We start from the raw sequence: 27488 nt of genomic DNA on the forward strand, positions 1-27488 counted from the left end.
TTTCAGTCTTGCATTGTACAAATCACTATAAAATATAAAAAAAGACACTGGTCTGCGGTTTTTACAGTTTACTTAGTTTGTTGCCCGGCTCTGTGGCCTTTGTTTAACACTCCCATCCCTGTTCCTGATGCTGAATGACATTCGTACTGTACTCACACTGCCATCTCTGTCCCTTGTGCGGAACAACATTTATATTGTAATCAAACTTTCCTTCGTGCCCCGAGTCCAAAATAGCATTGACAATAGCACTGCCATCTCAGTCTTTATTGATATATGCCAGTTGCACTTTACCCACACTGATCGCCATCCCTGTCCCTGGTGCTGAATGACATTCACTCACACACTGAGATCCCTCTCTGTAGTGCTTAATGACATTAACACTCAAGCTGCAACCCACTCCTAATGTTGAAGGACATTAAGAATCATGCTGACATTCCTATTCCTGGTGCTAAATGACATCCACACACTGACATTCATGCCCCGGGTGATTGATGACATTCATACCGCCACGTCACTTCCTGGTGCTGAATGACATGCATGTCACTGATGTTGAATGACATTCACTCTACAACTTTCAACTGTTCTGCTAATCGGACTTTAAAGGTCGAGAAATTATATGAACAAACACACACACAACGCACACAAACAGAGTCAGACATACGCATAGAAAGACATACACTGTCGCAAACTTACACAGACACCCCAGCAAAGGCACACACAAACATACACACACACATACACACACGCACACACACACACAAATTACTAAACAGACAAGTAAACATCCACACAAAGAAGCAAAGATAGACACAAAGGTAGACACACAGAGACGTGTACACACATACATAACTACACAAATACAGACTTGCATCTAGACACGATACAAACTTATACACTCACCACATGCACACGTGAACACACAGGAACGCAGAAACAAATGCACACATATACACACAGGCACACATCACACTCACATTAACCTACACATACGCATGCATGCACACACATACACACACACACACACACATACATACACACATTTAAGTGCTACTTTTCTGTTTCATCAAAATATTTTAGAGTGTCTAGGTATAAATGTCATCTGTTCCCATATTTGGTTTACAGTCTATTTTGTTGCCCGTAACCCGTCCATCTACATCTGTCAAAGTGCAATGAGTCTTTAAATTATGACAAATGTTTGCTGACCTCGCGTGAAGTCACCTATGTGCTTTCAATGGGCACCGCCAGAGGATAGATATGCGCCATGACAAGATAGTTATCTGTCACGTCAGCAACGTCTACCGATGTTGTCCGTCCTTGGATATTAAGTTGGGAGAGTTTAGTTTTGCACCGAGTTTATCTTGTACAGCTTGCCCCACAAACTTACAAAGGGGCTCACCACCCAGTGGTTATACAACGAGACTGTCACATAAAAACACTAATCCTAAGACTGTAGCGGTGGAATTTCATCCGTATTCACTCTATGATGCAAATATGGGCAAATCTACCACTTGAAAATTTGATCAAGTTCTGATTTCTTATTACTGTGGTGATTTAACATTTGTAGTGTGATTACAATCCCTGACGTAAGTCACAAAGGTGGTAATTACCAATTACTTACAGGTGCCTGGAGAGACGGTATAACGGTAAAGATTCTTCTGCACGAAATAATCTTAAAGCGTAGGCAAAGATTAATATTTTTCGTGAAAGTGTACTTTAAGTTGGTTTTACGGCTGAATGTTTCGTAAAGACCAGGTTCCGTGCAGTCACGCGCATTTTTTTATTTGATTAAACGTGACCTTTACCATTGTAATCTCGCTGCCAGCACGGTTAGGCCATATCAATTTAACAATGAGGATAACATCATCATCAAGGCCCCAAAGTTCTCATGGGACCATAGGGAGGGAAAAGGGTGGGTGAAATGTAACCTTAAGCATAAACTCCATGTGGTCAACACAGGACGGATGAACATATGACTGAACGCACAGAACATGGTCTACCAACAATATATTGTTATTTTTGTTGTTCTGCTATTTTGTAATCATTTCTTTTTACTTTGGAATTGACCTTTTCATTTTAATATATTATCGTTAATTTTCTAATATTTGTTTCAAAATTACAGCATTTGTTCCTTTTGCAGCTGATTCTACGATGTACAGTATGGTCGCGATTTTCTTTCCATTTTCCTTGCTGTGAACGGTCGAACACGGATGTTAACCATATAATCAAGATAATATGGCCTAGAGGAAACGACAAAGGGAGTTAACCAACTACACAAACTAGATTTCAGCATTACCCTCGAGCTGCACTGGCCGGCGATACACCCCCTAGGAAACACAAGACGGATAAGATCTACAATATAAAAGAGGTCTATTCGCAGTGTGGAAAATGAAACCAAACCGAGCACCGGCATCATGCGGCATATGTGCAGGTAGGTAATCCCATTCGTCATTTTGAAACTGTTCAAAGGCCATCTATATCTTCTTGAGCGTGAAAATTTGAATGCCCGAAGGCGTAGCAAGCTAGCCGAATGTTTTTATGGGTCCTATTTGGACAGACCTAGACTGTAACATTCCACCGTAAGCTTACTTGACTTATTTGCAGTATTGACTTCTGTTTCTGCTTTAGACCAAAGTAAAACGATCTCAGCCGATTTAAGGCCTGTGACACCTTGGGGTTGGCTAGGTTAGCAGTTATTATATGCACGTAACTTTTGATGATGTATCTATCTATTTGAAAAAGAATTGGCCAGATGACGGAAATGACAAGTATTTAGAATATCAAAACAATAAAATTTTCAATCTCATATATTTTTGGGTTAGAAGTACAGATTTTGGTAAAAGAATTACTGCTGTTTCATTGATCTGTGAATTCCCTGGCGGGGGCAGGGACTTTAAGCTTGACTTTTTACGACAAAGGAGATAATTAGAAACGAAATCAATCTGTCCAAGGCTATTTTGTCTAATTTGACGATATCGTGTTTAATTTGGGGCCAAAACATTAAAAAAGTGATTTTTTTTCTAATTATCCCTCAAAAATTACTCTTGCTAAAGTATGATCATTCTTAGGTCAAATAGCCTTGGATAATATTTTTGAGCAAGGTATAATTATTTTACTTACAGCTGCATTGATTTTTCTAGCAATCGTGTGATTTTGACCGGGGAAATAGCATTTAAAGCTTGCATAAGTGTTCTCTGGAAAAGGCATGTCAAGCCGATACCACATGACCTCACGGGGTGAATGACCTGTTAAACGAGTAGTCGTATCAATACCCAACTTCGCAGACAGTTAGTATTTATATAGGGACTGATGGACTATATCTGCAATTTCACTTGCTGTACAATAGTTAAGGGTTAGAAATAACGATTTTTGATTTACTGCTCTTCCCCAGCTGATGTATGAATTCCCCGCCGTTTTTGCGCCATACCAAACCCCGGGGGCCGTTTGAACGTTCAAACATGTTCGGACGGTACCATTTTGCAGCTTCCACGGGGTTCCCTTTTTTGTTAATGGCCTCTTCTTATGTCAATATTTTATAAATATTTGATCAATATTTGTACTGTTATTATTAATAAGTCCTATCAAAAGTAGTTAGTATGCCAAATATTTCATAAATTCCTGTTTTTGCAATTTAACGTTACATTGTACCCGATTGGACCATTCTGCAAACGTCACGGTCTCGCAAGGTTACGTGCGGTCACTGACCGGTTCGAAATTCATGTTCGACAGAAATTGTCACAGGCCTTAAACTGCCTGAGATTGTTGTAAAAGGTAAAACTAATGGAAGTCCCATGGCCTATTTGGAGGCGGTAGGGACAGTGGGTTGTTATCCATTGTGTTTAGGGCACTATATTGGAAGACGGAGCCCAATCGTCTTTTACTGCCTTTAACCTCCGCCCCCAAAGTCAGGTTCCCATTTTTACACACGGTTGGAGCGAGGAAAGTCGTGTTAAATGCATGTCCCAGGCATAAACTGCGTTTAGCCAGAAAAGCAAAGAATCTAACCCGTGACCTCTCGATCTCACGTCCGCTAGCCTAGCCATTCGTACGTTCGATTCAACCAACTTTAGTGGGCTGAAAATAGATTAATCTCTACGGTAGGGTAAGACATTTCTACATATCAAATGTCACTACAATCCATCCGCAGCTTTTAAAGCGTTGTATTCATCTACAAAAAAAGCCAAAACAACCACAAAACTACGTCAAATTGCAAAACATGACTTTCTCCACAAGTGTAAAACGTAACCGAGCTATCCATGACCATGCACCACTTCTGAAGTTGTGGCAACGTGATTCGTAAACCCGTTGAATTTTGTGTTAATGTTTTTCTACGATCACTCGAAGCCGGGATTGTTCATCCATTATTTACGCTTGGGTAAATTACGCTTAGTTGTCTGCTCTAGTATTCTAATCTTGCGCCAGAGTGCGTCAAACAAGCCGTTACATGGTAAAGGTCAATTATATGGTATCTTCCACCGATATGACTCCTCACAATACAAGCTTGTGACTGAAGTAGCTATCTCACTTGGCTGCGCCTTATTATCGGGCCAAATTGCGAAAGGCTGTCCCAAAGAGGCGCAAATCGGTGCCAATTTGTCGCCAAAACTTGCTCTTTTTTCAAAATCTAAAAAGCTTTCTAAAAGTTCACAGATTACACATGGCGAAAATTGGCGCAATCAATGCAAATTTCTTTTTGATGAACCTCAAATATAGTTCAGCGACAAGCAATTTCCAACAAAGTTATCTTGCATCTGATCTGGGGATAAAACAGAAAATGTGACACTCAGTGACCACATGTATTTTACCTGTGCGCCGCACGTCTGTGTGACCGCAAGGAAAAATTGCCGAAAATTCGCAAAGTGTAATTTCTTACAAAAAGGCACATTACAGTTAGCAAGATGCTAGTGCCCACTTTAGGTCTTCACAACTGTACAATAGTCTTTTTGTCATCTCTTTCAATCATGCAGGGATTTTAGAAAGTCTACATTAATCATCTTGTTGTCTGTCTCAGATTAAGTGTTTTCAATAGGATTGGTACACGGAGTTTACTGTCGAAGTCGGTCAAGTTCAGTAGTGGTTTTAGCTCTATTTTAATTTTGACTAAAGAATGACTCTTGTACCCTCTAGTTTACTATGCTAGTTATCTCCATGAAAAATGTGTTTGTGTATGTCTGTGTGTCTGTGTGTCTGTGTGTTTCCGGACTACTTTAAGCAGCTTAACTCAAGAACCTCTTGATGGATTACGATGATATTCGGTATGTAGGCGGGTGTTGTGATGCCAAAATTCAAGGTCAATTTTTGGGCCCCCTGGTACATTACTTGGTACTGCAGCAGAACTTAATTTTTTTCTATCTTTTGACCTGGACATGCTATGGTCTTATTTTTTTATTGGCAGATTGCTTGTGATGTAATGAAGAAGTGGTGTAGGTTTGGGTTCCCTAGCAGCTTGTTCTGGAACTGCAGGGGCGTTATTGTGAAAATCTTCTGAGGAGAATAGCTGAACAGAGGAACGTTGGATTTCCATGATATTTGGTATGCAGGTAGCTTGGACAGAGATGTACACAATGGAGTGCAAATTATGCTAATTGGGACTTAATTTGCATAACTAATGAGGAAAATCTATATTTTTTGCTTTGTAGCTTGATGTGTCATTGTTTAGCATAGGAGAATTTGGCTATTGTTTGTAACAATTATGGAACTAATTTTTAACGAGCCCATTCTAATAAAATAGAATTGAGAATAATGGCGGTCATGAAAGATTTATGGTAAGCCCCTCTCTCTCTCACTCTGCGCGCGAGCGCGTGTCTGTGTGTGTGCGTATGTTTGTTTGTTTTTGTATGTGTGGGCCTAGTCATGTGAGTAGACGCACCAATCAGACTGCGTGGTTTTCATTACGTCATTCTCCCTGAATTTGACGGAAAATGGCCGCCCCGATACTGTTTTCTATTGACTCCTGCTGTGTCTGACCACACTGTGGGTGGACTTGGGGTTTCCGGCGTTGCTAAAGCCCCCGTAAACGCAGGTAAGTGCGTTGTAAGTTCAGGGAGAATAAGCATCGGAACCGTCGTCCAAAGAAAACGGCCGGACGCACTCGACCTGGTGTGAGATACTGTACTGCCCCACGACTAAGAAGGGCTAGTACATGTAATATCAAGCAAACACACCCTTTGTTAGTCGCCACGGCTAACCTTTCGCCCCGACGTAGCTCACAGAGAGCAACACGGCCAGCTGCAGTGCCTGCGGCAAACCCACATCGTTAAACCAGAGGGCACACACACGTGTCTCGTAACTCATCAGTCAACATTGACGGGAGAACAAAACATAGTCAAAACCACTACTTATCTCAGTAGAAGAACTTTGCACTGTAAGAGAGGAGGGGTGTACGGTAATTTAATTTCGGAGTAAGGGGGGAATGGAGTTTTGGCGGTGGATTTGAAGTTTGCAGTTGAAACAACTCGTAGGCGGACTGAGGCAGAACGAAACAAAGAATATTGCGGTGTTTGATGGTGTCACTGCGAAAATAAAACATGGCGAACATTTGCCCTTTTACAGTAGATCATGACTTTGTTTACTTTATATGGTTCCGTGTCTCAATTCTAGATGTTTTAACTTATTTCAACGGAGTAAACTTGTATCAAACGAAAGTCCGTGTTTTTGTTTTCCTATTCGTGTTCCAACCAGAAGCTTTAAGGTTGTGTGGCGTAACGGCAGGGTGTTCGGCCCAGAATCATCAAGAGGTCCCGAGTTAGAATCCCCCTGACGCCACCGATGTTGTGCCCTTATGAAAGCCCCTTTCGTCACTTCGCCCAGGTGTATAAAGAAATGGGCATGTTGTTATCTATACGTGGCACTGTTAATATAAGTTATACAGTGCCACGTCGTCCTTGCCTGTCAAAAACCGAAGTAAAAAGAACAAAAAGAAGGTGTTTTCACTGACTAGTGATAAGACCAGAATCCAAAGATGAGCACCTATATCATGAAGCTCCCAACTAGCTTGATTTAACAATAAATGCATAAAATCACCGTAACGGTTTTGCATACCTCCCCTTATTCTGATTAACAGAGGCAAATAAAAAGATTGCAAAAACTTTAAAATGGCGAATAATCGAGCCAACACACATCCCAACACTTTGAAAAAATGGATACCTGGCTGGAAGAGCAGGGCTGACCCGGTATGCAGGGCATAAAATAAGTCAAAGTCATACTGCACGATACTTGGAAAAGCACCATGCTTCACCTCAACTTCTAGTGATACAATTGAATAACAAATTTCAGATCGGAGGTAATGTTTTGGCCTGTCTATGTCGGTATGCTAAATGTGTGTGTGTTTGTGTGGATGTGTGTGTGTGTGCGTGTGATGGTGTGTGTGTGTGTGTGGTATGTGTGTGTGTGTGTGATGACGTATGTGTGCATGTGTGCGTGTGCATTAGTGTGTGTGTGTGTGTGATGATATGTTTGTTTGTGTGTGTGTGATCGCGTGTGTTTGTCTGCGTGTGCTAATGCGTGTTATTAACGCATTTTTGTTTCTTACAGTCTGCTCCTTGTCCTAATGGCCATTTTTGCCATGGCAACCTGTGCGAAACCCTCTAACAAAGAACTTCGGAGGATTCTAGCCGCGGCAATTTCCGAAGCAGAGGGTAAGCCAACATTTCAATCTACTTGTAAGTTTAAGTACGTATTTGTCATTTCTTTGCGGGCTGAAAATCAAAATGTCAACTTTCCTGACGGTTTCGAACCATGCTCTAGAAGTTTTCAGAATTGTGTTTTTTTTGGGGGGGGCGTGCAATGAGTAGTTGTTCGGTCAAGCCCAGTATGGCATGTCGAAAGTTTCTCAATGCACATCACCTCACCTATTCCTTGACCTCTATTTGGGTCGTTGGGGCACCATGAATATGTATGTATTGAATATGAATACACATAAACAAAGGTAAATAATGATGTGTACCATATCAATATACTTTCAAATTATTTCGGTCTAGACATATTTAGACAAATAACATTGAAATGAAGCGAAATGACTTCTAATATGCAGCGAAACAATTTGCCTTGCCGAGAAACGCTCTGTAGTGTACTGACAATGTAGCGAAACGACCTGTAACAAAATTTTTGTTACGTTGAAAAGATATACAATTAATACTAAAAGGAGTTCTAAACCCCAGAGGGGGGAGTTATTTTCCAATGGATGGTAATTTTAGGAAGTAGAAATGAATATTTTTTACAGTATACAATAAAGTACCCACTAGTCCCGTGCGCATCCAAAAGCATTCAGTATTCTACCAAATTCCCCAGGTGACCCTCAGCCTATGTGTTTTTTAAAATGCACCTGACAATGCCTGACAAAAGTTAGATTCCAAAAATGATGTCAGGGTGGTTAAGAAAAACTCGTCTTGCTATGTGTTCCTTTAAATCTTATTAACAATTGGCCTTCTTATTGTGCTTAACCAACCCTCATTTACGACGAAAATATCCACGTTTAAAAATGTATGTTAACGCATATGGAATACACTGGTAGGGTCTCCAGGGGTTTAGTGAGTATCACATTGTTTTAAAAAACACACCTTGTGTAATTCACCACAAGCGGAATTCTGCACAAAGTCGGCTGATTATGTATTGATTGATACATAATCTAGTGGAAAATAACACCGCCTTCTGGAATTTAGGACTCCTTTAAGTGCTTGATAAGATGTAAAAGGCCACATTGAAAGTGTGTTGCTTATTATGGTTCCATGTCTCTTAGAGTCCCAACGGCCAACCTGGGGAAACGTGCCAGTCAGCCTGCGGTTTCTCAAAGCGTTTCACCCGTCCAAACCCATGGCGGTCAAACTTAGCAAATCTGCTCTTGTCTTGGAGAGAATCGCCAAGAGATTGACATCCCGGTAAGACGCCGTGACTTCCGGTAGCAAAGTATCGTGAACCTATCTTACTTTTTCGGCATTTTGTAATTATCACATAGATTGGAGAATGATATTCTAATGCTCTCCACAGTCCCTACGGCTTCAGTCTTGCGAGGCTGTCTCGTGTGAAATCTCGACACGTGATCCGTATCTGTGACGACACATCAATTGGACCCAATCGCTGCCCGACACCGACGGTCCCAGAGTTCCGTAGGGCAGACGGCCGTTGCAACAACCGGGTCCACCCCCTGTGGGGAAGTGCAGAACAGCCTTTCGAGAGAATGCTTCAACCAAAATATGACGATGGTAAGTTACTATCTACGAACGTTTTGATACGATAAGCTCCGTCCTGTTTGTTGAAAACCGATAAGCGGAAACAATTATCCCTTATGCTGTGTTTAAAACAAGCGATACTCGAGAGTACTCTACTCTACATATTCTACAAGTACAGTGTACAAACGAGTTTTAGTCAGTGGTGCTTTAAGAAAAAACCTTAATGCCCGCTATATGTACATGTACTGGTAAATCCAAAATGCACGGGTACGTTTCGATTATATTCGAGAAAAGAGAAAAAAACTGAACTGGCTACCAATGTGATTTTTTTTAATAACCAAAGCAAATACCTAGCCAAAGTGTCGTGGACCGTCTGTCACCTTCTTAGGGGCCACGGTAATCAAATACTGACTGGTTCAACTTTGCACTGCAGCTAAATGGCTCTGCTACAGTGTGAGAAATGCGGTCCCAAACGTGTGTGACTTTTTTTTTTTAACGAACTCGCTCAGTGCAAGGCCATAGGGGGCCACTCATCAAAGCACTGAACTAATTCTTACTGTAGCAGCATCTCTTCACCCTAGGTCAGAAATATCAATGCTCGAGACAAGTATTGACTTCACTGACCCACTAGGAGAAGCAGGGGTTACGAAGGCTGCTCGGGAAATTCCCTACCCCATTTAGGCCGGAATGTTTTTGGTCCACTCACATCGGGGCATGCCCCTGCTCTTTTTCGAAAGATGTGGTGGGTTCTTTTACGTGCTCAAGGTGTGACTCTCCTCAAACACGGGACCTCCATTTAACGTCCTACCCGAGGGACGTCCCTAACCCTAAATGAGATAGGTACTCATTTACACGTGTGGCGTCGTGTGGCGCAAGTGCAGAGCGCACGGCTGTCAAACAATGGGACCCGGGATCGAATCCCAGGGTTGTGCCCACAGACATGTCCGAACTTGCACCCAGACGTTGTGCCCTTGGGAAAGGCACTTTACACGCATTCCCCCCTCAGTTAGAGGGACAAGTCTCCAACGGCAGCTGTCTTCAACTGGCGGACGAGAGCAGCGCCAGGCGGGCTGGCGTTATCAAGGCGGACCTCGAGTGTAAGAGTCATCCGGCAGCTCGCTGCAAGCATCCCAACCAGAACCAGCACGTCTCCCTCGAATTGGTGCCGCTGGAGATGGCGGATGCCCAAAGTGTGTGGGTCTCAGATTCGCAACCTGTCATCTACCTTAAACAAATTCATGCGAAGGCTACCGTGTCAATTGACACGGTCACCATACTCGATCTGTATTTGTATCTGTACTATGTATTTGTACCATGTATCTGTACTATGTATCTGAATACGAATAAAGATAATTCGAGTGGTTGCCATCACTCATTTACACCTGAGTGAAGTGAGGAAAGTCGTGTCAAGTGCCTTTCCAAAGGGCACAACCTGGGATTAGATCCCATGACCCATTGTTTGACAGCCGCGCGTTCTACAGTTGCGCCACACGACGCCACTTGACTTTATATTGACTGAAGTAGACGTTCAGATCTGAATAGCCTGAATCTACTGAATAGCAAGGTTCTTTTATTCATAACCAAGCATTTTACAAGAGCCGACGTTTCGACGACTGTCAGTCATCTTCATCAGGGCAATACTGACTAGTTCACAGTGCACTGAAGCTAGGTGTTACTAAAGCTACTGTGCACTGTGAACCAGTCAGTATTGCCCTGATGAAGATGACTGACAGTCGTCGAAACGTCGGCTCTTGTAAAATGCTTGGTTGTGAATAAAAGAACCTTGCCACTCAGTCATTCACCACCGTGATGAAATTATTTACGGGAGCCTTCATTTACGTTTAGGATCGCATTCTTCACACTACAACGGTCATGATAGAACTTTGTTAACGCTTACTTTATGAACATAATGGAACTCATGGTTGAAACTGAACTGTATCTCTAGGTATAAGCGCACCCCGTACTAAGGGTCGAGGCGGCGCCGCCCTTCCGACCGCCAAACGTGTCAGCATCACTCTCCACGAGGACATGTCGAGGCCCCACGCCGACCTCAGCCACATGGTGATGCAATGGGGGCAGTTCCTTGACCACGACTTCACCCTGACACCAACATTTCAAGAAGACGGTAATTTTTGTTCAATAAGCTTGCCCCAAACAAAAGACATCAGTTTGAATCTTTACTTTACAGTAGAGCAGGTATCTCACTTGCGCCAAATTATGAAATGCATTCGCAAAGTGGAGCAATATGTCGCCAATATGTCGCTTCGATTTTAAAAATCAAGAAGGTCAAAAACCGCACAATCACTGCATATCTTTTGCAATTTTTTTCACACATTGCTTCGTCCGTTGTTTATAAGACTCGTACGTTTTCGAATGTGCAAAGTGTGTAATGCACTTTTCTTAAAATTTATACGAAGGGATAGGTGCAAGCAGGTTCATAATTAAAGACCCCTTCAATAAATCGTCGTTGGAACAATCTAATGAGTGATTATATTTCCTCAGGTTTCGACTGTACCTGTGACTCCACGGATGAGAGATGTTTCAACATCCCCATCCCAGACGGCGAGCCTGACTTCAGCGGAATGCGCTGTCTACCGTTCTCCCGCTCACGGCCCTGTCCCAACCGAGGGTGCCGCATGGGCCGCCGGCAGCAGATCAACCAGATCACCGCCTTCATAGATGCCTCCAACGTGTACGGCTCCTCGGACGAAGAAATGGAGGCCCTCAGAGGTAATACATTTTTAAGCTTTGTGTGCTTTGTTAATTTGATCGGCTGCAGTGACGCCGCCAGTGTGCCGCGGGTCCAATGAGAAGGGGCCTAAGGATGTATTAAGGTAGTAGTATAAGGAAACAGATCCCCTGTAAAGCTGGGACCACCAAAGATAAAGGGCAAACAAATTGGAGTTCAGAACTGAAAATTCACATTTGGCTTACAGAAATACCTATATGCATTCTAATACATTTACAGTTTAGATTTTAGTCTCCTACAACAGCTGTGCATAAGTGGGTCAGGTAAACTGTTGTTTAATGGCACCTTTACAGCTTTTTGCGTTTGACTCACTTCTCTCACGGATGGATATTACATGAATTACTATAATTCCTTCTAACGATTTATTTGTTTTCTTTTTCAGATATGCCAGGAACAAGTGAAGGTAGATCATTCGATTGTAATACAACTTGATTTATAGCTCTATATTGCTGCAGTAACTTGATTTTTTGCCAAAATCTTCTTTAAAACCTTGTCAACCTAGGTTAAAGAAAACTTGCAACTGAAAATTATTTGGTGTTATCGATTTCTACAGACACATCCAGTTGTCTTAACTTAAATCTATCTGTGTGTCTTCCGTTTTCGTCAGTTTAAGTCACAAAGTACTACCGACATATGAGCAGTAATGTACCATCTTAGGCTGAAATTCTAGTTGGATGACGACTTTCTATGGCTTTTTGGGACTGTTTTATGATCACATGGGTTTCCGTATGCCTATATGACCAAACTTGTTATTACAATAGACCAACCCTAATGCAGACCATCCCAGTAGGGTTCGTATGATAATAAATTTGCAAATCAGCAGAAAAAAAGATTGACAGAGAGACAGACAAGCTGAAAGACACAGAGTCAAACACGCCAAAATAAAAAAAAGACATCCATTTTTCTTGGAGTTAAAAAGCCGTAGGAAACAGAAAAACACATGGCTGGGCACTCAGAATGTCTGCGAAGTTGGCTTCAAAAAATGTATGAAACGAGAAAAATTAACAAGGCAGGAGAGGAAAGGCAAAAGGTGGGTAGTTGGGGAAACTCAGCTTTCCAGTCGACCTAGTATTGGACTTGACTTGACTTTATAACATGGATTATGTCTATTTGCAGCACGCGGTCTGCTGAAGTCCAAGCCGAACGGTGATAGGATGGAACTCTTGCCAGGGGCCATGGCGGAGGATTTCGAGTGCGAAGTGCTCATCGATGGCGAAGAGGCGTGCTCGCAAGCAGGAGACGTCCGCGTGAACGAGCAGCCAGGGTTAACCTCCATGCACACCCTCTTCTTGCGGGAACACAACCGGATCGCCAGGCGGCTCTCCCAACTCAACCCGAGCTGGGACGACGACCGGGTGTTCTACGAGACCAGGAAGATCGTCGGTGCGCTGATGCAGAAGATAACGTACGGCGAGTTTCTCCCCCATGTCATCGGACCCGACGCGATGGCCAAGTTTGGTCTCACTCTCACTTCAAGCGGTTTCTACACCGGGTACAAGGAGTCCGTAAACCCCTCCATCTTTAACGTGTTTGCCACTGCGTTATTCCGTTTCGGCCACAGTCTCGTCCAAAATGAACTGAACCGCGGGCATCCAAACATCCATACAGATCTGGGGGATGCCGCCCTCGACCCGATTGATCTAGCCTCTAGCTTCTTCAACCCGATCTATATCAGGGACAACGGTCAAGGCGGCCCGGACTCCATCCTACGTGGACTGACCCGCCAGCCCCATCAGGACTTCGACCCCTTCATGGTCCCTGGCCTGACCCGGCACCTGTTTGCTAAACCCTCCACCGAATTCGCCCTGGACCTGGCGGCCCTGAACATCCAGCGAGGGAGGGACCACGGACTGCCCGGCTACAACGACTGGAGGAAAAAGAGCGGACTGCGCAGGGTAAGGAACTTCGGGCAGCTGGCATCGGAGATCACCAATTCAACCACCCGACGGACGCTGCAGTATCTGTACAAGTAAGACCTAATTACTTAATTCTGTCGTTACTTTTATATTCGGTCTAGGTGACTTCCAAAAGTTAAACCTTTCCTTCTTGCTGCGACGGGCGTTTAGTTATTTTTATTTGCGATTGTCAACATTATTTGCGATTTATTTATTGTACCAAGTAAGCAAGTTAGATTTATTAATGCTATGTAGATCGTTTACTCTCTATTAGCTAGATAAGACTTCCATACACATTTTATTGCCAACTTCTCTATCGTTATGTCTGTACGTGTTCCTGTTGTCTTTGCATGCATGGACCTAGGTCAAGCCAGCCTCATCGTCCCGTAGTAATAATCTCCAGTTGCACCATCTTTCGCCTTATATCATATCACTCTATAGCATCCACGTTATCATAAAAACAAACACAAACTAGAAAGGCAACATTTGCGAGCAAATACAGCATGTTTAGCCATACTCCTCGCCATGCAAAAAATGGACTCTCCCAAAATAACAATGGACCATTCTAAAATACTTGCACTAAAAAAATGAATCACCCCAGTCCAAAATTGAGTCTTCCAGTAGCACCTCAACACAATATGGACCAGTCCACAACCATATCCACTAATTAATTAACAAATACACTTCTGCTAAAAAATGGACTTTTTCATGATCATTCCAGCTCAAAATTGAAAGAAATAATTAAAGAATCCTCCCCTTGCAAGAACGGGATATTCCGTGCCATTTCCATGTAAACCAGTCGAAAAATATCCGCTGAAAATTACACTCTTGCGCATAATCAACCCAGTTCAAAATTGAATTAAAAAAGATCAACCCCAGGGAAGAATGAAGTTTTCCATAGTATACATATGAAGATTTGACAGGAGACGAAGGAAATGACCAAAAACAACATATTTGAGTCAATTCAAAGTCACCGAGAGGGTTTAATATAATATTTGTAATATGTTTGAACTATTTTGATTAAAAGAATGTCTAAGTCACAATAGTTCTTAAGTGTTCAAACAATTAGAATTGAAACTTATAACATGTTTGAACTTATTTCACATACGTTGGAAACATTTCGAACGTAACTACACAAAAATCTCTTTATTTAGAACAGTTTCAAACCATCTATCCAAATGTTTCAATGTTCGAACAATTTGTAACAAAAGATTTTCACAATTGCCCTCATAAACGAAGGTGCTAAGTCCTCCTGTGTGTTTCTGCCTATTTTCGGTGGCCGCGCTAGACCACCAGCGGATTTGATTTGACGGAGCGTCACCCGCGCGCGACGATGTACACTGTTCGGCACCGCTGATATCCGGCATTTTCCCGCTCCAAAACACTCCACAAGACCCACGTTTTTAGTGTTTTGCCTCTTGTGCAACACGATTCGATTTGCATTACTAACGGGACGAAAATGATAGAAAAAATTCACCCCGTCCCGGCTTCCGTCCCAAAAACATGAACGACATGAAAATATATTTTCTTACAGATTCAATCACGAAAATCAACAGCATGGGATTCCAAATTTTCGCAACGGCCGACCATTTATCATGGTTGAACTTCCTTCCAAGGCGTGCGATAGATAAACATTCCCGGCACATAATAGTCACTAGTACCAGACTAACGCAAGCTCATGATGATAATAGGGAGAAAGTTTGTCAGTGAAGTTTGGCCACCAGAGGATACATTCATTTAACGTTACAAGCTAGCGCATACGGGCGAATCATTGACCTTACCGGGGACTGACTCTACTGGCCTAATCATTCCTTTTTTGCCGAATTCTACGATCCATACGCCCGTACGTAGGACATGAAGGAAGTCCTGGTGGTGGACGCTACACATCACGGGAGACGCGTGTTGGTCCGAGACAGACAGCGGCGTGCTTTCGATCGCGTAGCGGCGACGCACCGCTGCGACAACGTGCGGGACCAAAACGCCTGTCCCCAGTGAGACCATGTGTTTTGCGCGGCATGCCCCGAATCCGTCTACCATTGCTGAATGTAGCCCGATTCATAGAGGTCTATTTTGTAAGCATTATTTCATGTACCCCTCAGCGTGAGAATTCCTTGTGCAACACTTCGCTACATTATATATTTAAGTTTCCCCGCGCACCGCCTTCCACCCGCCTTTGATCATGTATGAAGTCGGCGGCAGAGAGAGATCATCAATCAATTTTGACAGGAGTGTCGCGCCAGTCTGAGGAGAAACGATCTCCCGTGTTGTGTTGAAGAATTTGGAGTTTGAAAATATCTGGAATAACTAATGCTAGAATAAACATTCACAAAATCATTGATTTAACTTGTTTTCTGTTATAAAATTTCCTACTGCAATTTAACCACTGAGTTTAACGGAACATGGTGTTTTCCCGATAATCACGTTAAATGTTTATGTCCGGTCTTTCCTCCTCGTAAGCAAACTTTCAGCTTGGCCAGGTGCAAGGCACTTGGGGTCAATGACCTGTAGGTCATATGTAGTATTGAAAGTGACAGAAGTGGCAAATATTGTCAAGAAAGCCCAAAATAAATCGTTTTGAATATATGTATGCCAAAAATGGGAATGTAGTCCTTTAAATATTTGTTCAAGCCACATATACAGCCAATTTCAGGTCATTCGGTTGAAATACCAGGGCGCAGGAGGCCAAGATATGCTAAAAATAGCCTAAAAACCTCAATAAAATCACTTTCAAGGTCAATATCAAAAAAAAGGAAAAGAACGCACATTGGTTTTTGCCTACATTACTTCTGTACCAAATTTCAGGTCATTTGGTCAAAAAATGACAGAGATGAATCGATTTGAAGATTTGACAGGAGGAGAAGAAGAAGAAGAAGAAGAAACATGAGAGAAAACAATATGTTTAGCCATACTTATGGCTAAACATAATAAACACACACACACAAACACACAAACACCCACCCACACCCACACAGAGACCTAATACACTATACCACCGTTAAAAGGAGGTAAAATAGTTATAGGTCTATTGAATTGTCATTGCGATTGAAATGTATTTGTTTTTGATTATATGCAGCAATGTAGACGACATTGACCTGTTCAGCGGAGCTCTTTCCGAGGAGCCGGTGGCCAACGCCGTGGTCGGCTGGACCTTCGCCAATCTGATGGGGCTTCAGTTTCAGAAGCTGAGGAGGGGCGACCGCTTCTGGTTTGAGAACGAGGGCCAGTTTACCCTAGGTCAGTAGAAATCTTTCATAAGCACAGCACGCAACCTGATCTTAAAGCATGCAAAAAGGTTGCATTTTTAACGGTAGCATGTTTTATGTATAATTACGCTTGCGTTAAGTTCTGGTTTCGTTTAGTGAAGGCATGAGTGAAAAAGAACATGCCTTCTACCTTCACGGCTAGCCTCTGTTGCAGACTCCTTCCGCCTTTTTTTTTTCAAGTTACAGTATAATTTTTTATCACTTTTTAAAATGTGATAATGCAATGTAAAACTGTAAGTACGTGGCTCATTCTCGTCACAAATGCGATTTTGTGTTATTTTGTCTCGACTTGACATAGAATTATCCGGGGAAACTACGCACGTCGTGTAAACATAGATGATGCGCTCATTAGCGCTGCCCGTATTACCGCTCGCGTGTGAAATCACTCACGCACGCGTGAGATTGTGCTCTTGCGAGAGCAGATTCAAAATGGCGCATGCGTTTGGAAAGGGGTCTATTGCACCAGTTGATAGTAAAACTAAAAATCTCTAGGACGAAGGGGGTGTCTTACAATACTTTCTGTGTGCTTTCTTCTCCAGATCAACTTGCCGAAATAAAGAAGAACGGTCTGGCCCGCATCCTGTGCGACAACACGGACGACACTGTCCACATGCCGCCGGACGTCTTCTGGCAGCCAAGGGGGCACGGAGGGGGCAACCCGCTGGTTGATTGCCAGCTACTGCCCCAGATGGACCTCTCCTTTTGGCAGGAGTAGTGCCATTGCCTTATGACATACCCGGTTCAGTCTGCATGCATTGAGTGAAACGTTTCGTTTGTAGTTCTAAACCTTAGAACATCAAATCGCCCAATACCGTAAGACCCCAAAACACAGTAAGGTGAATCTCAAAGCAGATGTAGGGATATTTTAAGCCGACATTGGAGAATGTTTCAAATTTCCTTCCAGACATACACTACATGTTATAGTAACCATAATCAAAGAAAGCGTAAACGTTGCATGTGTCATTACATGAAATTATGATGCATGTATGATGTACGTATGTTTTACGTTTGACTAAAGATCAGGACAGGTATACATCTTTGGAGAATACAAACAAAAGGCATTTCAGTTCTATACTGGAAGCCCCATTTACACCTTTAGGGCCTCGTGTGAAAACTGAAGTTTCAACTAAATCGACTTTTGAGACCAACTACCAAACACAGACGACCTTGCTCACGCATGGTTGTCAGCCATGATCAAATGGAAGTTGAAAGTGGTCTGGAGGCAATGGTCGTCTATGTGTAAAGAAAAAAAACCTGCTAGGTGGATCCCAAATCAAACAAAAGTACGGGACTCTTTTTGATATGCTCAATATTCTACAATTATACGAACCGGTTATTTGTAGAGGAAAGACGATCATCAACCTTTCTTCGGTTTCGAACATTGACAGCGGTTGCCTTTGTCTAAAAGTAGCGTTCAGATTTGGCTCATGAATATATTACTACCTGATATGCACTAAGTACTGCAAGTTTTTATGCTAACTGAGCAATTTTTTTCCCCTTAATCTGACTTCCTAAATTGAATTTTGCCATTTCCATGCAATTATCTGATGTCATTAGATTTTCTTAAAGAATAACTTCTTTAAGTTTCTTTTTTCTGTTGTTTTTGAAAATATGCAAGGAATTAATTCACGCGTCTATAAATTCATGTTTTAGCAGTCTCTAAACCATATCAAGGAATAAGGAATTTTAAAAAAAATCATTTTGATAGTTGTTTCGTGACGACGTATGCCGGGTATACTTTTAAGACGTACATAATTTTACTAGTATTCGGTAAAATCTAGGGTTGATGCTATAATCATATAATCATATATATAATCATATATCATAGCCCTAAGCTAGGCTGATGCGCACTTCTGCTCCAGAATGGTGTATAAAGGCACTCTTGCAGCTGGCCATTGATGAAGGTTAGACATCCTGGTAATGAGATACGGCAAAAATAGTTACTCAATTAAAGCGACTGGATGAAATTTTGAATTTTGAAATTTTTCACAATTCTATCCAGTTGCTAGAGTAGCTATTTTTGGCGTATATTATAGCTGGTACATTCAGCATTCAAAAGTCCAATCTAGTCTAGTCAAATCAAAAACATAATAGTCGTAACAGGCACAGTGTAAGGTAATACGTAGTAAACGACTACTGCCTGGTCACATTGATCTAGTTGAATATACACCAAGATTCTACGTTACACAACATTAATACAAGCATGCTACATTAATCTTGAAGTTGCATAATTTAAACTTAGATTCTAGGTTATACAATATTAAAAGAATACACAATGAGGTGTTGTATGTCTACTTCATAGCTACATATGCCGATGTACTTAAGTAGTTATATTTTTCATAACGGTTTATGAGATTAGTAAATGAACCATATCAGTCTGTACTTTTCTTGAGTAATGTTGCACCAGCCTTGCACTCCGTGATCTGTATTAGATTTAATCTTTGTTCCGTATAAGTAGGACATTGTAAACATCATTAAATGCGGCAATCTACAGCATTTCTGGTTGGTTCTATTAATACTTGTGTTTTGTAAAACTATGATAGAAAGTACTGATCGCTATTACACGAGCAACATGGTGACAAATCTTTAAACGACTATACTCATGTTTGCCTTTGTTGTGTTGCGATATGATCACGTTTGACCACATTTTGTTACTACGGTATATTTCTGTTATATTTCAGCTGGCTATAATACAATATTAAAGATGATATATGCGGGGGTTGCTGTTGAGTTTTTTGTTGTTGTTGTAGGTTACGTAATATCGACATGTACTGCCTTTTTGTTCCTAGATTATCATCTAAAATCTTATCATATCACATAATTCTAATACAAATTAACACAAACGTAGAGTTCCAAAAACTTAAACTTAAAATCGTCAAGAAAGTTTTATTACAGTATGTCAAGTAAATATCAGCTTTATTTGCAAATCTCATGGCACTCACATGTTTTATCATGACATTCTGAACAATATTAAGGCCACACCAACTTAATTTTATGGATGATATCCTCTGGAGTCCCCAAAACTAATGCGAGAGGGCGAAAAAAAAAATCTAGTAAAAATAAAAAAAAAGATGATAAACCGGAGGACTACAAAGCTGGTATTGCGAATTAAACCACAGAACACAATGTAACAAACAAACTAGTCTTTATTTGTTGGAATTAGCTCATATCAAAGTGCTTTTAACATGGATGATGCCTGGTTTAAAGACCCATATGTAACATTTGGCCGTTCAAAGAAAAGAAAAATGTCTTCGGCTGTGTACACAACATCACGCCTTCAGTCTGAGCAAAACATCAAACTCTGTAGGCAACCCAGCCAGAGATAATATCATTCAGTTTAATACAGACATGTACAATGATAAGTATTGTCATATCATTAACAAAATACTACTGGGCTCATGAGGGGCGGCGCCCTCTTCAAATCACTCCTAGTCACATACATACCAGTTGTGTTAGACAATGTGAGTGTATATAGTGTATTACGACAAGCCGGCTCAATGCTGCCCCTTTGCGGCAGTATGAGTCTACAAGTTTCGGAGCCTCTTCGGAGGTGATTTTTTTTTTTTTTTTTTGAGAACAGGCGAAAATCAATGCGCGCGCGGATGTCATCCATAAAATTAAGATGGTGTGGCCTAATGTAAATATAAATAGATAGATCGAGAGAGAGATTGGGGAGAGACAACTGAGGAGAGGGAAAGAGAAGGGGTCTTTGTTTACTTACAAAACACAGGTCACAGATTTGATCTAAAAACGGCCTTGAATTATAAGATAGTTGCAAGCTTGTGTGGCATTTAAGACTAAACGTCGGGCAGGAATTACGTTTTGAAATACCTATCAGTAAATAACCACCAATATACATGTTAAGACGATTTATTGATTAATGCATTTTAAAAACGATGCTTTTTACCATATCACACGTTAAAAAGTTCACGAAAGAGACTGGTTGTACAGTTTTGTTGCATGAAACAGAAACGAATTCTTCAGACGTTCGGTCCTATATGTAGGTAGAGTTGTACGGTTATAGTTTCTCAGAGTTCTGCCGAAATCAAAACAAGAATTGGATCATACGGTTAATGAATTTTCGGCTCTCATAACGTTATTAACTCTGTTCACTGGGGTCTATAGATGATGAAGGTACAATACTTCATGAATCCTAACGTTACTATTTTCTCCTCTTCCGCTACCTTCTTCTCACCATTCTCCTCTTTTCACCTACTTCTAGACTAAGCTGATCAGGTTATTTGCCACTTTCTTCTCTACTACGGTTTCGTATTAAAGCCTATTGAGTCAGGAGATACATACAGGCTCTTCTGGTCGCAACTGTAGATATGTTTTGGTAAAAATATTTTTTTTAGAAAATTCATGTTGTTTGCATACATATATTTCTTCAAAACTAAATGAAATGACGTAGAACACATAGTACTACAAGTCATTGGCCTACCCCCAGAATAGTATTTTTTTATGTGGCATTTTAATTGAATACATCCGATTAATTCAGTTCTTTGCACACAAAATAAGACTTTATACCACGCTAAATTTTTAATGACCGTCCGTCATCTCCAGAGTAGTATTGACTTGTTATCCTTTTCGCTAAAGCTAGGTGTCGCTGTTGCAGTGTACAGAATGTGGTCTAAGACAAGAAAGAGTTTGCATACTTAGTCCCCCTGGACTGATGTGATGAGTAGGATACAAACTTAGGCCGATTCCTCACAGTGCAGCAGCGACACCTAGCTGCATTGTGGAGTAATACCAGTCTGTATTATTGCGGTCAAGGAGGCAGACGGACGTTCGGCGAAACATCGGCACGGTAATATTATTGATTCTTGATATTTTGTCAAGCACAATGAACTTTGGTAACCAGTGATTAACCATCCAGATACGCAACTGCATGTTTCGATGTTATTTTGCACGATGTTTGTTCTTTAATTGTTCTTCTTCTTGTAAAACAAATAAGCCAATTCACATGTACACATGAATACGAAACAAGCAATAGAAATAGACCATAGTTAATTGAATGTTTGTAATAACGGTCTCAGCTTAAGTAAACTGCCAGTGGATAGATGTTTTGCAATCAAGACTAGTGCTTGGGAATGCCTCGTGTACTGGAACTGCTGTTTTGGGGTTGACGGGATCATTGTCTGTAAATAGATAACAGGAACACATCTTTGTTTGCTAACAAACAGAAGCTATCAGTGAAAACAATTTTCGATATTTATTCTAGTCAGTGGTAGTAGTTAGTCCATAACCCTTTAGTACATTATTCCTTGTACAACATCACTGGCTCAGGAGCAGCAAGAAGCAAGGGTATATTTTTGCCGAAGACAATTTTTTCGGCCAAAAACGTTATGTCAAATGGCGGTTATAGACAGAGCTTGGGCCACATTATTAAGATTCTTGCACATGTAGAAGAACAATCGAGTATGGTTAGGCCTAGCGAAAAATGTTGTGTTTTTTTTCTATTCATTTTTAAAATTTCATTTCGGCCGAATTTGTCCTACAAATAAAGTTCAAAAGAAAGGCTAGGGTCGTCATATTTCTAGAATAGGTCGACGAGTAACCGGAAGCAAAATTTGTTTATTGGCCTTATGGCTAATGACTGTAAAATACGAAATTCCAAATGACAATAATACAAGAATTAATCATTCCACGGGAAGCTGTGAATGAAGTAGACAGGAAGAGGTAGTAAAGCCCCCCTCTCACTAGACCCGCGGCACGCTGGCAGCATCGATGCGTCCTGAACTGGATTTGTGTTACTCTTGACGTTATAATGGGAATGTCATTCAAAATGTACAAGTATGACCAAAAAGACAACGAAACACATTAAAAAGAATCGTTTTTTGTCGATTAAATTCGTTAAGTGCTTTGTCAATTCGATCGGCCGCAGGCCCGCAGCAACGCCGCCAGCGTATCGCGCGCGGGTCCAGTAATAGGGGGCTTGATTCCTCGGTTACAACCCGTACGCGTGTTGCGTTCATTCAATTAATTACTCACCACAGATGAAGCAGTATCCCCATTTTGTCTCAGGGTCCGTGGTGTAGCACCATGGGCAGGGGTCCGTGCCAGGAGTTCGGCAGAAGTTCTGTTCCAGTCCGGAGTGGGGGCGCCTGTAGGGAGTGTTGTAAAGGATGCGATGTGGTTCTTGGCTGTCCCACATCTGACAGGCTGTACCAGATGCTGTCACATTGACTGTTCCGTTGTAGCCAATAGTTTCAGGTGCTGTTCCAAGATATGGTGAAAAAAGTTGATAGTCTAACCCTATAGCCCCTATCTCATATGACCAATTGCATTATCTTAATAATCTACGTTTTGGCCCTAAAAATTGTACATATAGCTTAGTCTCGTGCAAACTGTTTCTTCATATGCACTTTAGAGTTGTGCTTGTTTTGTACGTTTCTTAGTCTTGTATCTTATGCATGCCTTCATGTCTATTTCAGTCGGATCTTAGTCGTAAACATCTCAAAGTGCTTTGTGAAAGTTTGTATTGCATTTTGTTTACTGTTACGTTACCTTTGTAAAAGTCTTCGGCTAGTTGGGTAGCCATGACTTTCCTTATTTCTACAGCCAAATAAATCAAATCCAAACAAATTCCACTGGACCCGCGACACATTGCCGAACTTGCTGCGTCTTAGATTGGATTTGTGTGTGTGTAAACATTGACTTTATATAATGGGAACATCATGCAAACGTTCAAGTGTTACAAAGAAGACAGCAAAATACACAAAAGCGTAAAAGATTAGTTTTTCATCGATGTCAAATCGGTCGTAGCGAGGTCACCATGTGTAGCGGGTCCAGTGAGACATGAGCTTATTGAGACCTGAAGCCTTTGAAGCCCATGATCTTTTGATGTCACGCAAGTTCATTATCTGTTATGTTGCCGTGGCAACGGATTTGTAAATCATTAAATTTCAATAAGACAATGTAATTTCCAGGTTTTATGTTTCAGATACACTATGTAAGATTTATGCCCCGAAATGAAAATATTTCAGATAAACTTCATAAAAAAATACCTATATTTTTAAAGGGCATAAGATACCAAATTACAACATTTTCTTATTATCTGAAATAGGAGTAGCATCATTCAAGGAATATAAACGTTTAAAACAAATACACACCCTTCTGATGTTATTTAACATTGAACCATCAGAAACCATAATTCCATGGATCCATCTCTTTATTCTTATCTGATCTTCTCACCAGGTGATTACATTAATCAGTGACTAATGCTTAATCATGACGTCACAATGAACATGGCAGCCGGTTCGGAACCTTACACCGAGGCTGGCGAAAAACATTATTCGATGAGCAAACAGTGCTTAATTATGGTGATAACATTCAACTAAAGGACACAACAATATAAATTTTGTTTGTTTGTTTGTTTGTTTGTAAAAATAACGTTCTTTCCGAGCCGCAGTGCAAAATTCCGAATAGGCTGCCATGTCCATTATGACGTCATGACTGGGCAAGTCACGGATTAATGTAATTACCTGGTGGGAAGATTCAAAGGCTGGAGGTATGAATTTTTGATGGTTGTGGAGTGTGAATATTTTGTGAAACTTTCTATGTTATCAAACAATAGTATTATGTTTTATGTAATTTCAGAAAATTCTTTATGTTGATGTCATTGGTGTCTTATGCCCTTTAAAACTAAAGGAAATTGTACTTTATTAGGCACCAATCCATCTAGCCGTAACTGCAACAGCCATCGGTTAAGCAAAATTGAGTGAATGTTGTAGCCTATTGTATCTACTGGTAGACAACTCTATATTGACGATCTTTGTTTCGGTACTCACAGCAGTCAAAACAGTAGTCGTATCGTAAGTCTGGATCCACCGTGTAGCACCACGGACACGGGCTGTTCTTGTCGCTCCTGCAGAGGTTTCCGTCCAGACCGCCGTACTCTGCCTGGTGCCAGTTTTGAGTCCGGCTGTCCCAGCGCTGGCAGGGCGTTCCTGATATCGTGGTGTTGACTTGTGCACGTTGGTATGGAATTGAATCTATTTCATGGGGGGGGGGGGATATACAAGTTTTTCTTACTGCAGCGACAACTAGCTGCAGTACGAATGCAGCGACAATTAGCTGCAGTACGAAGTAGAACAAACCGTGCAGCTCTTCGGAATGTAGCAGAATGTGTATCGAAATATCAACAGGTACATTCATCATTGTTGGACCAGAAAAACGCGGTTGTTAAAGCTTAGTGAGGATGCTCTTGCAGCACTCGATGGCCACGGGTTCTTGTTCTAGGACAATACAACCTTTTAACACCTTAATTTTGATAACTTCTAGATGGTACTTGAAGGCAATTTTTTTTTTTAAATTTATTTTCTTAGCATATTACTGAGGTATTAGTTCCTGAGTAGTCGGTACGTCTTGGAGGTATACGACGGAGGTGGAAATAATTTCGTATGACTAGTAAGTAAAGGAGACATGGAATCACTTTTATTAATATCCTGCTAAAACGTTCAAGAATTTTTTACTCACCACCACCGAGACTGAAGACTCCTACAATGACAAGCCAAGTCGAGGACAGTTTCATGCTTCCGCTTAAGACTTGTGTGTGTTTCTGGTAGATTCAATATCAACGTGTTTTTTTTCGTGATTCTACTACAGCTCCAGACGGTCTGTCATCCAGCACAGAGGGTGTTCCTTACAAAAATGCAGCAAAACCAGGATTTGGAGAAAGCTGAATTTCTCTCCCTGACATCAATATGCAACGAAACCGAAATTGAGTCTGCGTTTAGACTGTGAAGTCATGGTTCAAAGAGGTGTTTACGGATTTAAAAAAAATTACCGCTTTTAGATCATATGACTTCATAGGATAAACCTCAATCTCGGAGCCTGTCCAGATAAGTCAAGTGCTTTCACCCTCTACTCATACCAATGTTTACAAGACTTAGTACAAAATCAAGGGGACCGTATGTCTTAGACCGTTTAACTAAAACGTTTTCCCATTAGTTAAAGCATAGCTATCGAAAAACAGCTCTTTAAGGTGCGGACGAAGACTCTATTACTAGCTTATGTAAAATCGAGGAGTGAAGATATCAAGTCTCTTTACACTACGGACGAAGACTCTATTACTATCTTACGTAAAATCGAGGAGTGAAGATATCAAGCCTTTTATTATTATTACATATATGTGTGTGTGTGTGTGTGTGGTTGCATGCGTGTGTGTGTGCGCGTGTGTGTGGGTGCGTGTGTGTGTGTGTGTGTGTGTCTGTGTGTGTGTGGAGATTGTCTAATGAGTCCGGTGTTTTCTGTGCCCAAGGGAATCTAGGGTTTAAGTTTGACCTTCTCGGATAAGTACGTTTTTATCTTTAGAATCAAAGATCTCAATAAATCCGTTGACTACAAAATCTGAAGAATGTTTGTTCTTTACCCTCGCTCAGATGTTTTTACATGGCGAAATTCCGAGAACAATACTTAGATATGAAAAAAAGCTTTTCTCTCCGATATCCATACTCAACATGGAACACTGCGCGGAAAGCCGAATTTCAGGGTCAGAAATTGCCTTACACGTTCATGGAAATTCTGTATTTCCGTCAGAATCATGGGATTTCGGACCTGTTTACGTTGCGCGTCCGGTCCTGTACGTTCCCTAGATTCTCTCGGAGATGGACCACTGCCGTGTTCAGGACGTTTAAAGGGCCTTACACACCCTGACATGCACCCTTGAAATGACCATACACTGCAGGAAATTCAACGTGTATTGGTCCGTGTGGCGATGTTATGTGAATAATTTAGCGGCAATTATCACCTCATTTTTTCCCCGGGTTCTGGCCTAAGGAGTGCGCTATTGCGGTATAGCAGGAAATTCACCGTGTAATGGTCCGTGTGGCGATGTGATGTGCATAATTTAGCGGCAATTATCACCTAATTATCCCCCCGCATCCACCCGGTTACGCCTTCAATATTTCTTTTGTCATGGAAAGCGGCTTCAAGGCTACTGCCTCCCTCCCCCCTTTTACTGGATTTTGCCCCCCTCCACTCTTTCCACATTTTTCAGATTTTTATCAATATCGTGATAACGCCACATTTATTCCGTCTGAAATATCGATTATCAGTGTTGACAAAGATGTCTCATTTTATTCATGTCGTTAACCACCGGCTCTTCGGTTGTTCGGATTACGATTGCTTGGGTAGTCCTTTGAAATGCCAGCGTCTATTTGTTCTAGCTTCTAGAAGACGTCGTCATCTGCTCTTGGCTGGGCGTGAGTGGCGCAGAAGTGTCGTACTTAAACCTAGCCTGTCGAGGTAGCTTAGTCCGTATGATTTGCCGCTTCTATAGGTTCGTTCCACAATCCAGACGGACACGCCGTTGTAATTTCTTCATCCGTCAAAAAGTCCGGGGCAAAGCCGTATATGTAGTCAAAAGTCCGGGCTGTAGTGCTTTACAAGGACGTCGGAAATGTAGCTCCATGCC

The 27488-nt window shown here is 41.5% G+C and overlaps 1 protein-coding gene across 1 annotated transcript; it reads left to right on the plus strand.

The window, feature by feature from the left end:
* Positions 1-7508: 7508 nt before the first annotated feature.
* LOC136440356 (peroxidasin homolog) lies at positions 7509-18659 on the plus strand. Its single transcript, XM_066436362.1, has 9 exons — positions 7509-7634; positions 8735-8873; positions 8983-9197; positions 11110-11289; positions 11667-11894; positions 12296-12316; positions 13030-13882; positions 16882-17042; positions 17611-18659. Exons 1-9 carry the CDS (start codon positions 7547-7549, stop codon positions 17784-17786), a joined length of 2061 nt encoding a protein of 686 aa, XP_066292459.1. The 5' UTR covers positions 7509-7546; the 3' UTR covers positions 17787-18659.
* Positions 18660-27488: the final 8829 nt, after the last annotated feature.

The sequence above is a fragment of the Branchiostoma lanceolatum genome, chromosome 8 (assembly GCF_035083965.1).
Source record: "Branchiostoma lanceolatum isolate klBraLanc5 chromosome 8, klBraLanc5.hap2, whole genome shotgun sequence".
Taxonomy (NCBI): Eukaryota; Metazoa; Chordata; class Leptocardii; order Amphioxiformes; family Branchiostomatidae; genus Branchiostoma; species Branchiostoma lanceolatum.

What these genes read in the sequence shown, in the direction of transcription:
- LOC136440356 (XM_066436362.1), top strand. Translation starts at nt 7,547, where the DNA reads ATGGCCATTTTTGCCATGGCAACCTGTGCGAAACCCTCTAACAAAGAA. An exon ending in TCAACCAAAATATGACGATG is followed by an intron (nt 9,198 to 11,109) that starts GTAAGTTACTAT and finishes CTGTATCTCTAG; the next exon opens with GTATAAGCGCACCCCGTACT. An exon ending in AGAAATGGAGGCCCTCAGAG is followed by an intron (nt 11,895 to 12,295) that starts GTAATACATTTT and finishes TTTCTTTTTCAG; the next exon opens with ATATGCCAGGAACAAGTGAA.